Source organism: Oryza sativa, chromosome 9 (genome assembly GCF_034140825.1).
Source record: "Oryza sativa Japonica Group chromosome 9, ASM3414082v1".
Lineage (NCBI taxonomy): Eukaryota > Viridiplantae > Streptophyta > Magnoliopsida > Poales > Poaceae > Oryza > Oryza sativa.
Window position 1 is genome coordinate 7,835,775 of NC_089043.1, and position 17,193 is coordinate 7,852,967.

The 17,193-nt window shown below is 41.3% G+C and overlaps 2 protein-coding genes and 1 long non-coding RNA gene across 3 annotated transcripts; all 3 read right to left on the minus strand.

Moving 5' to 3' along the window:
• Window positions 1-710: 710 nt before the first annotated feature.
• Window positions 711-4,189, minus strand: LOC9271578 (uncharacterized). Its single transcript, XM_015757006.3, has one exon. The coding sequence runs from the start codon at window positions 2,377-2,379 to the stop codon at window positions 1,450-1,452; it is 930 nt and encodes a 309-aa protein (XP_015612492.1). The 5' UTR covers window positions 2,380-4,189; the 3' UTR covers window positions 711-1,449.
• A 1,282-nt stretch (window positions 4,190-5,471) lies between these two features.
• Window positions 5,472-7,012, minus strand: LOC9272125 (uncharacterized). The gene is made up of 2 exons (XR_001540138.3): window positions 6,761-7,012; window positions 5,472-5,761 (listed from the first exon to the last, which is right to left on the minus strand). It is a non-coding gene; the product is annotated as an uncharacterized lncRNA (long non-coding RNA).
• A 4,048-nt stretch (window positions 7,013-11,060) lies between these two features.
• LOC4346494 (uncharacterized) lies at window positions 11,061-15,451 on the minus strand. The gene is made up of 4 exons (XM_015757005.3): window positions 15,215-15,451; window positions 14,270-14,583; window positions 12,951-13,186; window positions 11,061-11,774 (listed from the first exon to the last, which is right to left on the minus strand). The coding sequence occupies exons 2-4, from the start codon at window positions 14,433-14,435 to the stop codon at window positions 11,211-11,213; spliced, it is 966 nt and encodes a 321-aa protein (XP_015612491.1). The 5' UTR covers window positions 14,436-14,583; window positions 15,215-15,451; the 3' UTR covers window positions 11,061-11,210.
• Between the last annotated feature and the right edge of the window lie 1,742 nt (window positions 15,452-17,193).

Sequence of the window (17,193 nt, forward strand, 5' to 3'; positions counted from 1 at the left end):
ACTTGAATTGTTTTTTTTACTATGTTTTTCTATTTTACCCCAGTTTAGTCCATCTTTGTCGGTTTGCGCCGTAAACCATCCACCGCCGCTGCGAGAGTGCGACACCTCTTTGTAGGTTTGTCCTGAAAACCTTCCGTTTTGCCCACGAGACGGGTAGTTATCCTCATATCGATCTAAATCGGCCTAGAGGCTGATTTTGATCTCTAAATCGGCTCCGCTAGCCGGTTTAGCTGTTTTTCCTCAAAACCCATCTTGATTTGGCCGTTTGGCTAGATTGAGGTGGTTGGCGACTCCATACCACCGCAAGGCATTTAGGTGTTGCGATCGTGCTTGTCGACTTGTCAAAAAAGTTGCCAACACTTACCAATGTGGTGAAAACAACTGGAAGAAAAAAAAACAATGCAGAGCATCCAGCTAAGATCGATGTATAAAGCAAAATATATCATTAGTCCCTTATGTTCTACTACTCCATTTCAGAACATTAGCCAGCTTTATTGGTAAGTTCAATTTCAGAACATAAAGTCGACAGATAGCATCGAGAGTATCATCACATTTTTACCTATGAGCTCATCCTATATACAAGATGCTATTATAAAAGTCGGTGCACTGTGTTAGCTTACTAGATTCCAATATAACATAGAACAATAAAATCAACGGAGGAAAGAAAGGCAAGCAGTGAGACACAATACTTGTGCAGACGAAAACAGCCAGCCACAATAAAACAGTCCATGGCATATTCATATTATAAATTATAGTATTATACTAGCAGGAATCAGCTGGAAGCTATGAAAATAGGAGCTGCTACATAAAACAGGACTAGCTTGGTCCCCGGACAAATTTAGGAATTAGCTTTAGCTCTTACTGAAAAGGTAACAGCATGAATGAATGAATGAATGAGTTCTAGGGGGCTAGACTGCTAGGGTTACACACACAGTTCAAATTACAGCTAAACAGAGGCAGGAATTTTGGCACGAAGCAGTTCATAGCCAGAAACACTTCGATCAATTTCATCCGTAAAGGAACACCAGAAACACGAATTCATCGTAGTGTTCGATCGTATCTGCGAGACGCGACTAGACCACACACTAATCTAAGCTTCCCACGCGGAGGAATCGCCAACTACACGAGCTCTCACACGAGTAAAACAAATAAAATCAAACCCCCCAGATCTAGCAACTCCGCTCCGGAGACCAGGGTTTTGACCTCACTTACGTCGCGGGGGTTGGGGGAGATTGAGATTTAAGAGTGAGGGAGATGAAGTGAAGGGACTTGTCTAGTGTACTGACTGGGGTGGCGGGAGCGGAGAGCCCTGTCATGGTCGGTGCTCCATTGCATGGTGGACGCCGCCGCCACCGGTAACTTTTTCGCCGGAGGGCGCCGCGGGGGGGGGGGGGGGGGGGGGGCTCGAACGTGCGCTCCTTCTTGTCGCCGTCGCCGCCAGACTTGCGCTCACCGGGGGTGCCACCCTGCTTGCCCATGCCTCCGGGAGTGCCCTGCCCCATGCTCCTCGCTGGATCTGGCCGGCGGGAGGCCAGATCTGGTGGCCCTGAGGCCGGCCTGCCGCCGCCTACGGGATGTAGGTGAGTGGCTTCCCGCCCGTGGTGCGGGACGAGGCGACGAGCACCCCGTACCCATAGGCCGCCGACCTCCGGGGGACGCTGAGGTAGGGGAATAGGGAGGAGAGACCGCCGCGGCGGATGAGCCGTTGGAGGAGGAGTCGCGGCGGCAGTGGTAGTCGCCGTCGGAAAAGAAGGGAAAAAAAGAGGAAAGAAAAAAATGACGCGCATGGCGTCGGCAGCGCGGCGTTGGCCTCGGCGGCGGCGGAAGACGCGCGCGGCGGCGGAGGAGGAGGCAGATGCGCGGGAGGCAGACGCGCGTGGCGGCTGAGTCGACCTCGGCGGCCCGGCGGCGGCGGGGAGGCAAACGCGAGCGGTGGCGGAGTCGAACGCGCGGGAGTCGACCTCGGCTGTGTCGGAGTCGGCCTCGGCGGCGAGCCGGCGACGGATTCGGCCTCAACGGCGACGGCAGAGTCCTCGGCGGCGGCGGCGGCGAAGGGGAGTAGACACGGGCGGCGGCGGAGTCGGCCGCGGCGTCGTCGGAGACTTCGGCGGCGGCGGCGGAGGCCTCGGGCGGCGGCGGGGAGGCAGATCGCACGGCGGCGGAGGAGTCCTCGGCGGCGGCGGTGGAGGGGAGGTAGACGCGGGCGGCGGAGTCGGCCGCGGCGTCGTCGGAGACATCGGCGGCGGCGGCGGAGGCCTCGGGCGGCGGCGGGGAGGCAGATCGCACGGCGGCGGAGGAGTCCTCGGCGGCGGCGGTGGAGGGGAGGTAGACGCGGGCGGCGGCGGAGTCGGCGGCGGCGGCGGTATCGGCCTCGGGCATCGGCGGAGTCGGCCTCGATGGTGAGGAGGAGCGACGACGGAGTCGGCTGTGGCGTCGTCGGAGTCCTCGGCGGTGGCGGCGTCGGCCTCGGGCGAGGAGGAGCGGCAGCGACGGCGAAGTGAGGAGGAGGGAGAAGGATGGGAGAGAAAAGAAGCGAACCGTTTTTTTTAATGGTATAGGTGGGTAATTTTTTTTCCCCAAAAGCAGGTGAAAGCAGGGGTAGAGGTGCTTTTGAGTTGTACTACACCAAAAGCTGGCTTTTGGCAAAAGTAGCTGTGGCTTTTGAGCCCTTTGGTTGGCTTTTAGCTTTTGCAAAAGCAAAAGCAGGTTGAAAAGCTCAACCAAACACACCCTTAACAGTATTTACCAAATTGTATGGATAAAACGAACATTTCACCTTAAATTTTATTTTTGGCATGACCGCCAAGATTGGCGCCTAAAAATTTGGTTCCAGCCACACCAAAATTTTGGCGCCTCTCCAGCATTAACTTTTTTTTCAAAAAAAAATACAAATAATATCTTGTACTTTTTAATTTTAATTTATGAGAACTTTAAATTTAATTTTAGACTGATTTTTATGTTTCAAATGCAAAAATCATAAACAACAAAATTGTAGAACTCATCGAGATCTACAACTATTGTATTGGTCCTTTTTACAAATAAGTTCATTTGAACAATTCAAATTTTAAATTTTCAAAATTTAACAACTTCAAACAAAAATTGGGTTTAATAAATAATTTTAAATGGAAAAGTCACCAAAACCAAAGTTGTAGAACTTATCGAGATGCAAAATTTTTATTTTGGTCATTTCTCCATCTGACTCTATTTGAATAATTTGAAATTTGAAAAATTCAAAGTTTGAGAACTTCAAATATAATTTTTTATTAGTGAACGACTTCAAATAAAAAAGTCATCAAAAACAAAGTTATAACATCAATATCTATAACTTTTATTTTGGTTTTTTCTTCATCCGATAAAGTGATAGTAACATTGTTCACAAAATTTATATATCTCTCTTATAGTTTATAAACTATATAAGAGATGTGTAAATTTTGTGAACAATGTTACCATCACTTTATCGGATGAAGAAATGACCAAAATAAAAGTTATAGATATTGATGATTTATACAACTTTGTTGTTGATGATTTTTTCAGTTGAAATCATTTAGTATTTCAAAAATGTTGTTTGAAGTTGTCATAATTTGAAATTCAAATTCAAATTATTGAAACAAAGCCATATAGCAAAATGACCAAAACAAAAGTTGTAGATATTGATGACTTATACAACTTTGTTGTTGATGACTTTTTCAGTTGAAATTATTTAGTATTTGAAAATGTTGTTTGAAGTTATCATAATTTGAAATTCAAATTCAAATTATTGAACCAAAGTCATATAGCAAAATGACCAAAACAAAAGTTGTAGATCTTAATAAGTTATACAACTTTTTTGTTGACAATTTTTTCAATTGAAATCATTTACTACCGAAAAATTATTTGAATTGAGAGGAGGGAGGAAAATAGACTTCCTTGCAAGGGAGGAGCAAAAGGACTGGGCCGGTGGCCTGAAGAGGGAGGAAGAGAGAGAGGGGCTGCAGGCTGAGGGAGGGTGAGAGTAATACTTGGGCCGAAAATGGCCCAAGTACATAGAGAGGAATTTTAATTTGTTTTCCATTTATTATAATAGGTTAAAATGAACTTTGTGGTATGAAAATTAGTTATTGAGCTCCGAAAATTCACAAAAAAATTTCAGAGAATAATTTAGACCACGTAGAATATTACAAATATATTTCCAGCCATGATTTTTAAAGCAAAATTTTTCGTCACTAAGCCTCCCCATCTCATACTAATTAATCGTCATAAAATGGAATGTGCTAATGACGAATAGCTCCGATGTTACGAGAAATTCGTCATAGAAGGTCATATTTCTTGTAGTAATGTAGGTTCAAACCAACTTATAGCCATTTTAAAGTTTTTTCATTCAATCATAAAATGAAACGCCATAATTCTGATTTTTTTATTCATAAAATAAGACTAGCGATGACTTCAATCCTAAAATACTAAAATGAGAGACAAGAAGAGTCCACCTAGGACAAACGATTTGTGATCTAGCAGCAATGTAGTATAACAAGATTTTTTTTGTTTTTTAAAAATATAATAGTTCTATATTTTATGACGATCCACTATTGTCATCGTGCTATCTTCACAGAGCCCATGCAAAGTATACTATGATGATGATTATGACAAATACACAGTTTGGTCATAAACAGTTATCATCCTATGAACAGTCGTCATAAACAGCCTCTCTGTTTATGACATATATGTGTTCTGTCATTAGGTAATCGTCACAGAAGCCCAGATTTGTTGTAGTGTAGGATAATAGGTGAACAACATGGATCTAGAACATGCACGATATATGTATAAGATATGCTCCCCCAAATATATGCATATAATGGAATATATAATGGAGACAAATATATGCATAATTAGAGAAAAACCAATGGGGTTTGTTCCCTACACATGGAGAACGCATGTAGCAATAATAAAGACACATAAATACAAACCTTCATTATGTTGATGTTCTCAATGTAAAGAAGACTAAATAAGATAAAGTTCAAGTAAACATTGGTCTCACTCATATATACTCCCTCCTTCCAAAAGTCTCAGTCGTATTACGTTTTGCTCCAAGACCAAGGAACTCTCCGACGCATTTAACCATCGCTACATCTGCATGGATTTAGAGGAAGCGACGCTTCGGTTGATGCACGATACGCGTGTGTGCAACACCGCAACCGTCCGCGCCCACCGCTCGCGAATAGGCAACGGATGGATTTGCATGCATGCAAAAGAATACTGTTCGGTTGCTGAGAGGAATTAAATCCATGCATGTTTAACGAAGAGACCAGCTACACATTTAAAGCCTGCATGCATGCATGCAGAGTGGAATGCGCCCATCTCATCTGGAAAAACAAGAAAACCAAATACGACTGAGACTTTTGGAAGGAGGGAGTATTGACTAGGTGATTCCCCGTGCTTTGCTGTGGGATTTACGAAGGAATTCTCAAAAAAAATGGCAATCAAGTTAGAAGTAAAAAGAAAAAAAATAATAAAACATCAGGTTTATCAGTCAAATCATACCCATGCTTTGGTCAAGCATTGACTAAAAACACACGATATTATGGATTACAAAGATTGTATGGATAATCAATATCAAAGGTATGGCATATAACAAAGTAGGACATTCACATATAAATAGCATGCAAACTTTATTTAAATCAAAATAAGTTCGCAATAGGTCCAATATGCTCAAAGATTAGTGATGACTTGCCTTGCTCACTGTCTTGCTGTCCTTGTTTTGCAGTCAACTCAACCACTCCCTCGGAATCTATATGTACGTGCGAAAGATTCGATTTGAATTCAATTAGAATTCAAATTAAATCACCAAAATTCAACAGTACAAAAATAAATAGCAAAAGTGATTCCATCAGCTATATCTTGATTTTAGATGAATTTAGGTTCAAGTTTCATTTAAATCCGAGCTAAAATGAGTGAGCTATGCTTGTTTAAAGATTCAAATTTGAATTAATTCAAACAGTTGTGAAATGGCACTGTGCAGCCGAGAGGGGCATGATTACAGTGGCTGACATGTAGGGTCACCCCATTTCTTTTTCCTTTGTTTTTATTTTCCCATAGAAAATGCAGAGAGTCATTGACAAGTGGGACCGGCCCTATTTGACCTGGGTCCAAACCAGCCCTTTAATCCCGGTGGGTCCCGCATGCCATTGACAGTAACTTCATAATCAATTTTTCTTTGATTTTTCTAATCATCCAATCCCACGTGTAATAGATTAATTTGCATTGGATTAATAGGTGATTACTGTGCACTAATCTCTATGTGGGGCCCACAGCTTCTCTCTCTCTCTTCCTTTCTTTCTCTCCCTCGGTCGTCTTCCTCCTCCCGACGCGCAGGGCAGCGGCGCGGGCGCACGGCTAATGCGACCAGCCCGAGCCGGGACGGCTCGGCCGTGGTGAGGGAAGCGGCGGCGCACCACCGGAGACCCACCGCCGGCAGCAACGAGGCGCGGCGGCTACAAGGGGCATGACGCGACGGACGGGTGGCACGGAGCTCACGGCGAGCTCGGCCATGGCGCGGGAGAGGACGAATTAAACCTAACCGAGCCTAAATTCACCATCTAGGGTCTCTAGTGAACTAATTCATGCAATAATATGGCCTAGGTTAGTTTGGAACTAGTGCCGTCCACGGTGAGCTCAACGGTGGCGCAATGGCGGCCCGTCGGCAGGCTAGCAGCGGCACACACACCTCAAATCGAGGGGGCCAAATGTTTCTAGGTCAGTAGAGGGTGCTAAGAGCGCAAGTATTTACCGTGCGGTGGAGCAACGGCATAGGTCGGTGATGCGCGGCACGGTGCGGGTGAAGCAGGGGCGAATCGACGTCGGCAGCGCACGCAGGTGTTCGACGCACTCTCCCCGACGTCCAGCGGCTCCCGGCGTTGATGCAAGGCAGCAGAAGAAGTAGAGGCGGCCCGAGCCACAGCTCCCGCGGTCAGCTACGCCGGCTTCGGCTCCAACCAGTGATGATGAAGCATGCTCACAAGGTGTTCGATGAAATGTATTCGAGGAAAAGGCAGATAGGGATGGAGTTTTTATGGGGGGGATTGGCTTGGGGATAAGCCAGGATGGCGTGGAGGATAGGATCGGCAGCTGGTGCACTCAATGGCTGTCTATACGGCCTAGATTAGGGAGGTTGACGCGGCTATGTTTCCTCCTCCTTTTCCATTAAAGTTCTGTAGCAGATCATTGCATCTATGACCCCTATACTGTGTGTTCTAGCCCTAGCTAGAGAGGAAGGCTCCGTTTTACCCGCTGGTTACAATGGAGGAGGGACCCGGCATCCGCATTCGGATAAGGTGGCGGACGTGGCGACGGCGATGCGCGCACATGGCGATGGCAGAGCGGCGGCTTGGTGAGGGCGGGTTTTCGGGTGTAGGGCGGTTGGATAGGGTTTAGGGGTGGTGTGGGGGTGACGTCGCGGCCGTTACCCCTCGGCTCCGAGACGATGGGCGACGCGACGTTGCTGATGCGCGCTCCCGTGGCGGCGCGGCTTTGGCGCGGGTTTTCGGTGGCTCGGTCGGCGGCGGGCCCACGCGGTGTGGCGCACGGGCACGCCCAATGCGGCGCACGAGCAGAGAAGGCGCGTGCGCGTGCACGGGGAGGCGGATGCTGCGCTGGGTGTTTGGCCGGGTTAGAACCGAGTCGAACACCTGGCGCACAATGAACAGAGCCAGGCTGTAAATTTAGGGTTTTTGATTGATTTTATAAATTGAGGAAAAAGGTCTATTTCAATTTATATTTTCACCAATGCATTTTAACGACAATATGAAGTATTCAAATGTGAATTTTGTTCAAAATTAATATTGTCCAAATTTTTAAATTGTACTATACCTTTTATGATTTCCTATACTTTTGGGATTTTGGTATTTATTCGTTTTCACCATGTGTTGGTTTAACATAATTATCCTATATAACTTGTAGGCTTGGACAATTATTAATTATAATATACTAATATCACCATATTAATACAATGGCACATTGGTCGAGTTTATTTGTATTAACAATGTATTTACACACGGATAGGTTTAATCTATTTATTTCACAAAAGAAATTGAGACTTGGCACAATATTGATCTAAATATTTAATTATATACTCCCATCATTCAATCTCTATATATAAAGATCAATTTATTTTATGTGATCAATTATTTTATATGAGTGGATGCCATGACACAGTCACAATATTAATATTTGACCTATAAATTAAATTAGTAATTAACCTTCTCTTTATATGGCTTTGTTGTGTTGTGCGTAAATATCTATAGGGTTCATAATAAATATCTTATTTTTATAATTGTTACGTAGTTGTATAGCTTTAGCTTAATCTTCAATCGTGACAATTTATAGTTTGGCAAGCAATAGCAACCATAACATCCAACATGATGCAAAAGTTTTAAAAAGTTCAAAATTTTAGTGATTTTTATTGTCAGGAATTTTCAGGATGTTACAATGCATTGCCAGCAATGTTAGGTTCGACAACACTACCATTGTTCTGGTCATAATTTGTAATTCACAACATAGATTTTGGGAGGCAAAATGTTTGCATGATGGGCTTTTCTGCAGTTTCGTGGATCATTAATATTGATCCCTACAGTGTTCAATTCTGGTATTGTTTGGCAATCCAGGACGAAATATGTAGTGATGTCAGATGTTCCTTTTTTCCAGTTAATAATTTCAGATGTTCTTTTCACAGCACCTAAAGCTTTGCGGTGATAGTAGAGTCGCCAACCACCTCAATCTAGTCAAAGCTAAATCAAGATGGGTTTTGATAACTAAACCGGCTTGCGGAGCCAATTCTAGATAGAACGATAGACAACTACCCATCTCGTGGGAAAAACGGAAGGTTTTCAGGACAAACTTAAAAAGAGGTGTCGCACTTTCGCAGCGGCTGCGGACGATTTACAGCGCAAATCGACAAAGATGGACAAACTAAGCAAAAAACTAAAAGCAATATGAAAAACGATTCGATTGATTGTTTGTAGATTGATTAGTTACATTGATGCAAAAGTTTGGCAAGCAATAGCAACCATAACATCCAACATGATGCAAAAGTTTTAAAAAATTCAAAATTTTAGTGACTTTTATTGTCAGGATTTTTCAGGATGTTACAATGCATTGCCGGCAATGTCAGGTTCGACAACACTACCATTGTTCTGGTCATAATTTGTAATTCACAACATAGATTTTGGGAGGCAAAATGTTTGCATGATGGGCTTTTCTGCAGTTTCGTGGATCATTAATATTGATCCCTACAGTGTTCAATTCTGGTATTGTTTGGCAATCCAGGACGAAATATGTAGTGATGTCAGATGTTCCTTTTTTCCAGTTAATAATTTCAGTATGTTCCTTCTTTTTCAGATTTCAGATGAAGAATCATCGACAACTAAAATGAATTTTCTGGAGAAATGGACAACAAGATTTTCGCTATAGTGTACTCCCTCCGTACTCGTAAAGGTACTCGTAAAGAAAATCGTTTTGGACAGCGACACGGTCTCCAAAATACAACCTTGACTTCTTGTTTCTCTAAAAATATTTATTGAAAAGTGATATATGTATACTTTTATGAAAGAGTGAACTGCATGTTGGACTATATTTTCTTACCCTTGTTTCACAATGATCTAGGTGTTATCAAACATTTTTATTTTCAACCAGCTATAGTTACTTGAGCATGCAATTTGGACTAGACGCTCACATGTCAACCAGACCAGGTGTGTCTCTCCCTCTTCCCCTTCTCTCTTCCTCCTCCAGAAAAGTCATCCCCATCCCCACTATCGCTCCCTCCACTTACCTTTCCAGTCTGCCTATAGTAGTCTCGCTGCCCATCTGTTGTTTCCGTCGAGCTTGAGCATCTAGATTAGGAGCTTGATGACTAGATCAAGCACTAAACCAGATCCTGCTGCCGCTACCGTTGCAAGAGCAATCAGCAGAACACATGGGAGAAAAAAGAGTAGCTTCAGGGCAGGGCAGTTGAGGCGCCACAGCGGTGCAAGTGGAGCTCGAGCACGTGGCATGTTAGGCGGAGGTCGAGCTCAAGCACGCAGCTGGCAAAGGTGGCCACAGATGGAGCTCGAGCTCGAGATCAGGGGCAATGTAGACAAAGCTCCTCTCTTCAAGGCCATTAATTCCCCGCAGCTCTCAATACCTCAGGCTGGTGGTGTTGTGCTCACCTGCCGGCTTGACCCAATGTCACTGCCAAAGTTACAAACGATTGGCAGCCAGCAGCATCTTGATGTAGGAGCAAGCAGTGGCTGAGTGGAAACAGGGGATGTGGAAATGGATAGGGTGGTCTAATGTGCAACCCAAGGTAAAAGACTCTGGTCTAAACTAAAAATGTTGGATGTGCCATGGTCCAAAGTGAAACTTTGGTCATAATAACTAGCCCAATATGCAATTCACTCTTTATGAAATTATTTTTCAAGACAAATTTATTCATATAATTTTTACAATTACAAACTCAACAACTTAAGAGTTATTCATGATTTATATTCCAAAGGTTTGACTTAAACAGTTGTCCTAAACGAGTACGGAGGGAGTACTAAATTTTTGGATCACTTTTATTTTTTTTTTGGCCCTACTCATACACTTGAAATTTTATGGTTAGCCCTACTCATACACTTGAAAGTAACAACATGTATGTATATACAGGCATACAACACATGTAAGCATGGCCTATAGCGGAGGAGAGGAAAATTAATCAGCAAAAACATGGCTGCTTAATATTTGTAGAGACGTGTGGTGCACGTGCATACTTACTGGTAAGTACTACCTCCAATTATAATCACATAAGTCGTTTGACTTTTTCCTAATCAATTTTTTAAAAGTTTGATCAAGTTAATAGAAAAATATAACAATACTTTCAATACAATACAACATATTATCAAAATATATATTCAATGTTGTATTTAATGAGACTTATTTAGTGTTGTAAATATTGCTAAATTTATCTATAAACTTAGACAAAAAACTTAGCCAAAGCTAAAGAAATTTGAGTAAGAAAAAAACTAAAAACGGCTTATGATATGAAATAGAGGAAATATAATATATTAAAACAATTATTGAAGCCAAATCTAGCCGTAATATTTCTAAAAGTTGAATCTAAATATTCAAAGAGATATTAGTGGTCAAAGTTTAACATCTTGACTGCATGCATCATAAAAACATCACTTATTTGTGACGGTTGGTAAGAAACACATTCCAGGAGTTTAATCTAGTAAAGTTGACCAGGTCACCTTCATCGAGATAGATGCAAGCTCACCCAATATTTGTTGACTGGAACATCCATGGTTGATTGCTTTGAAAGAACAATAGCGTTCAACATAATGGTTAGAGCCTTTTTGGCCTACCTTCAACTTCAAATGCATCCAAGTGTCCAAGGATACAGCAACCACATATCTTCTTAAGCCACATGACTCACCAATAGGGCCATTGAAGAGTTGAATTTCTTTCCATACATCACTAACAAAACACAAGGAACTGAGATATAAATTGAAACCACTTTGCACATCTGATATGATAACTTGTATGGTGGCCTCTACGGCCCAGTAAACACGTGCTAAAGTGATATCAACTGCACCACAATCACCATTAATGCGTTTTGTGAATGGAAACGTTGCTGTAATTAGCCCGATATAATCTATTGCTCCATCAATTAACTGTAGGTCATCTTTTTCTTGCTCTCCTTTTTTTATCCTCATGTCAAACTCCAATAGAACAGAGCAACACATTGATATGCCTCGCTTGGGGCCAGTCATTTCAATCAGATCTCCCTAAAACATCATTAAAATTATTTAATAGCATCTCATAGTAAACTGAATGCAAAGCTTGATTTCTTTTCTAGCAAAGCATAGGCAGATCTCAAATAACAGTAACATAAATTATAGGCAAATTTGGCCATGTGACAAGATAGTTTGTACTTTGTAGCATGTGCTGTAGGACACTAAAATCATTGGCGCAGCTATGGCTATGCCGCATAATTTTGCAACTATCTGTGGCCACTATTATACATCTTACCAAAACAGGATAGAGAATCTAAACAAGAGGTAAATTTACCCTTGATTTGAGTGTTTTTCTCTACGTTACCTAGAACAGACCATGTGCGCCTCATCTTTCCTAACTAAACTACTGTATGGCCTAACCAGTGTTCATAACAGTCCGAGACAATTCAACAGTTCAGTTGACAATGAAAGAAGTCATACTTTTGATCCGCAAATGGATGGATCCAGAACTGGTCAGGCTTAAGTCATCCATTTGGTCTAGCAAACAAATTAAGGTCAAAAGTTTCTTTCGGTTTATCTCTGGTTTAAGTCACACATGCATATTACGATAATTGCCAGCGTGTGTTATCCAAATAGCCACAAAACTAGAGCGCCCCTTGGTTGAGCCACAATTTTTTTCTTGAAAGCACACGAGAGCATTGCACCACATTTTATTGTCTCACAACAAAAGATGCAAAATATAGGCACTTTTGCCTAATTCGAAACTAATATATAATTTCTCCAATAAACATAAGTTGTCCACAAAGTAAATTTTAAAGGGTTATGAAACCCAACAAAATTTATCATGCAAACAAAAAACCATCAATATGCGGATCGCATATAAAATCATGGCATGAGTGAATATTTTTTTTCCAGAGTACAAATAAAAATGAAAGCATAATTTGCAGATCCTCTAAGGCTCATGTATTCACGAAACAATCCAGGTAAGATTTTGAAGGTGGAGAAGATTTGCGAACTTAAATATTTATTGGAAACAAGAAGTCGAAAGGGTATTTATGTAGTTTAATGTCTAAGAAAATTATAATTGTCATTCACCATAGCAGTAGACTTGTCTAATATCATAATGACTTCAAATCGAAAGTTCCCATGTCCTACTTTTGGATATATTTAATCACCTCCAAGCATATTTTAGAAGCCATATCAACAGAACATGAACAAAATGTGTACCTGCCGCATAATGATGGGATTATCCCTGCTATAGTTGACAACATAATTAAGCAATTTATCCAAATCATCCCGCACTGCTATGTATCCATATAATTGTATGCAGTCATTGTCAATAGGAATTTTAGCCAACTTTAGTGAGAAAATTTGCATCATGGCACATGCTGAATGCATACTGCAAGTTTCCCAACTAGGTCGGCAATCTGTTGGCTCCGAGAACATCATTGGCTCCAACCGAGCTTCACCAAAAGATATCAACTCACAAATTATAACAATAGACAATGCTTATTACAAAGTGATAATTATGCTTTCCCTATTATGTGCTAAGTACCGAATTTTGTGTGGAAAATATTTAAAGGGACATTGAAGTTGACCAAATTGTCTTTTGTTAGAGCATGCTAAACTTCCATATTGCCAATAAGTAGATCGTTTCCCATGTCTGCAGCATAGGTCAAGCATAGGTTTTTTCTGGGACTATTCTAATAAAATAACATGAGTTCTTAAGTAAGTACGCAGAATTAAGAGAATAATAAGTCCGGCACCACCAAATACACTCTCTAGGTCTAATAGCCACATTGGTTAGGACAAGAATATGTAGGCTTTTCTTATTACACTTTATGGCTACTTATACATATGTGGTAATGCTGGGAACATTTCATGGCCATAAATATTTAGGCATGTGTGTTATTTGTGAAATTTTAGAAAAACAATGCATGTTTGCATATGAGTACGTAGGTAGAGCTTTCTAACATAATCATGTATATGTGTTTTATGATTGAGAACAACTAATTAGCTATTACATTTTAATTTTATATTTGTAAGGTGTTTTGTCGGATCAGTATAATTTTTGGAGAGATATGAATGATGCTTTAGTGCTTTATGCTGCAGTACAGCTAAGGTTTTGAAAACTGGTATTCACAAAAATATTGGTCTCCTAACCTCCAAAAATTTAAACTTTTGATTGGTAAATTTAAGAATTGAAATTTTAATTTACATTAATATCCTGCCGACCAGTAACTGGTACCTAAATGACCCGTCTTAGGCAGTTACATAATAGATGGTATGTTTGAACCATAGATATATACATAATGAGCAGCAGGATCGGCTAGAATTACAACAATATTTGGATTTCACCTAAGTGGATTGATTGCACATACGAATGAAAACAATAGTAGGAAAGAAGAAAATATAAAGAAATCATATTGTAGTTAGAGTAACAAATTTACTTGGCATTTTGGTTACCAGAATCCATATTATATTTATTAGTACTAAAACAAATCATATCAAATTAGAAAAAGAAGGAGAAGGTTTTGATCACTTACTCTCATCGCGGTTAGTGATACAGAAATGTCCTTCAAAGGCCTTATTTCTATATATAGAACCATCACGGTGTCTTGAATTCTCAATGATTGTCATCGAGAACATGTCAACAGCGGAATGGCTAACAACGAGCCCATTAATTCCCCCTCTCTTCTCTGCTCGATACATCTCTTCAGTGACAGCTCAGTGGTCGCCTTGGGCAGTGTTGTACAAAGATGCATTGGCATGAGGGGGGAAGCATCTGCTCCGAAATGGCTTGCCCCATTTGTTCTCCCCTTTCCCTCCAATGCTGGTTGTTGTTGATCCATACGAAAACCTAGTACCAAGGAGCACAAATGACTAGTGTATGGGTCAAATAAGATACTACCATATATCATCATCTGCTATGTGGGGAATTCCCTTGGAACGTCGCAGGAATGCGAGAGACCAGTAAGTGCGCATGGTGCGCCACAGCGGTGTTCTCGCCATCATGTGTTGCTCGCATTAGATAAGAATTATCCTTAATGTTTGAGGTTTGTTTCAGTTAGTTCCTATTCATTAGCAGATTGTAATCACCTATAGAAGGCCAGTTCGTGATGGAATAAATCAAGAAAAAATTAATCTACAAACTTCCTTCCTTTCTTACACCACGGCTCCGGGGAGGGCGAGGCCTCCCCGTCGAGCACCGCTACAACCTTCGCAGCAGTAATCTCTTTCTACTCTACAAATGAAGCCTGCTAAATAAATAATTGTAAACCTAAATAAGCTGATGTATCAGATTGAGAACTTAATTTCTTCGAATATATATCAATTTCAATTTTTCTTCCGGTTAGATTTAATGTGGAATTAAGAAAACTTTGTCCGAATTTGATTTTAAACACTCTAGATTCATAGTTCGCCCAATCCAGATTCAAAAGAAAAAAAATCAGCAGAACGAGCTACAGAAGTAGGGAAACGGAAGAACTCACCGGGAAGCCCGTTGTAGATGCCGCCATGAGTGGAGCATCTCGCTGATAGGGATATATAGAGGGGGAAGAGAAGCCACAGCACAAGGCGAAGGAAGATCGGAGAGGCCCGGCGTCGGATTAGGGTGAGAGCGTCCACAGAGACAGGGACTCCGAGGAGCTACGGCTCTGGATCCGCCGCGCTGGTCGACCTGGATTGGATGGGGCTTCTGGTTAGGCTGCGGGAATCGCTCCAGAATCAAGAGCTAGCGCGTTCCTGTAGGCCTTTTGGGAAGAAAATTTTGTGAGACATAGGGTTTGTTCATTTACGAGTAAATTGCATTGATAGTACTGTTTAGAGCATCATCAACAGATTATCTATAATTTTCTCCTAAAAATTTATTTTTGGTTTCCTAAACTGAAAATAAGAAGTGAAAAAACTCCTCTCTTCAAGAGATAGCCTAAATTCAATCTTCAAAACTTAAAAGTGGGCCCTTACGTTAAACTACCAAGAGAAAATTCCGTTTTTTTTCTTTCACGCGCAGAAAGATCGCTATCTCCCACGCGTGGGAACGAAGGAGAGAGGCGGGATTGCGTGATTGGGAGCGACTTTCGCGCCCGCATATAAACGGAGCGAGGAACCGGGGGAAGGGAACTCCAAAACTCGGGTAGAAGCGTAGGAGATCTGTTGGAGCTGACTTTTGGACTAAAATCTCTCAAAATTAGTTTTGGGAATCATATAGGTAGACTGTTGGTGATGCTCGGTGTAACTTACTGTATAAACTTGTGAAATGATAGTTTTGATACATGAATTTATCTAGTTCGTGCGAACAAGGACCAAAATAGCTTGACAATGTTAATTTTATGAACTGATATTGATTAGGATGTGACGTGCATACGTGTAGCGAGTATACTAAGATATGTAATATTTATAAATTTGGTCTCTACTTTAATTATCCTTTATCATGGAAGTGATGAATTTTATATATTTCTAACCCTTATATCATTGCTCGGTTTTTTTATCTTTTTCTACGAACACTATATCCATTCTATTTTTATTCCTAGTTTGCGTGCGTGCGTTCATACAGGTGAGTGTACGTGCGTTGTAAGTGTTTGTGTCGTACTAGTAATTTTAAAAAAATATATATTTTATCTAAATAAAAATGATTCATACAATTAATATTATCAGCAAAACCAGATCAATAGATTTGTCAAGCTATAAATAAATGAATAGTAAATTGCATCGCTGGTACACGAGGTGCAATCTAGTTGACGAATTTGTAAAATGCTCGTTTTGGTGCATGAACTTATCTGGTGCGTGTGGAGGAAGGAAAAAGGACACCACATGGCTAATCTTATTAATGTAGGGGCTTATTAGGATACTATATAAACATATATCTAAGAAGGTTTGCTATTAGACATACACGGGTCCAGATATCCTTAGATACCCGGCCTGATGGGCACGGGCATGGGTGTAATTTTTTTCCCGTGAGCATGCCCGTCCGAGACTCGAGAACATAGCGGGAGTAGCCGGGTATTGTTTTTTGCCAGCAGATAATCCATGCCCGACCCGATACATATGTATTTGCTAATTTTGGTCCATCTCTTATTCCTCATACTATAACATCCCGGGTTTTAGCTGTAGTCCTGGTCACGCTAATGACTTGGTCACACTAGTTGAGAGCGGTGTCGATGGAGCCACGATGCTGGCTAGGACCTATAAATATGTTGATTGTTGTTCTATTATGGATCAAATAATTTTTTGATCGTTTCCTTGTCATTTATTTATCAAGTCGTCCATATCCATATGGATCATTGATTTATTTATAGTTAGAGTAAACCTGGTGAGGAGTGGGATAATTTAGTTTTGTAGCGTAGATTAGTTGTCACGAGGTACACATGTGCACAGTAGAAATCACAATTCTTTATTTACAATTTACCACGACAGGTCTGCATACATATATGCATATAATTGTACAATAGAAATCTTATACAGCATGCAT

What these genes read in the sequence shown, in the direction of transcription:
- LOC9271578 (XM_015757006.3), bottom strand. Translation starts at nt 2,379, where the DNA reads ATGCCCGAGGCCGATACCGCCGCCGCCGCCGACTCCGCCGCCGCCCGC.
- LOC4346494 (XM_015757005.3), bottom strand. Translation starts at nt 14,435, where the DNA reads ATGTATCGAGCAGAGAAGAGAGGGGGAATTAATGGGCTCGTTGTTAGC. An exon ending in TATCACTAACCGCGATGAGA is followed by an intron (nt 13,187 to 14,269) that starts GTAAGTGATCAA and finishes CTTTTGGTGAAG; the next exon opens with CTCGGTTGGAGCCAATGATG. An exon ending in ATCCCATCATTATGCGGCAG is followed by an intron (nt 11,775 to 12,950) that starts GTACACATTTTG and finishes ATGATGTTTTAG; the next exon opens with GGAGATCTGATTGAAATGAC.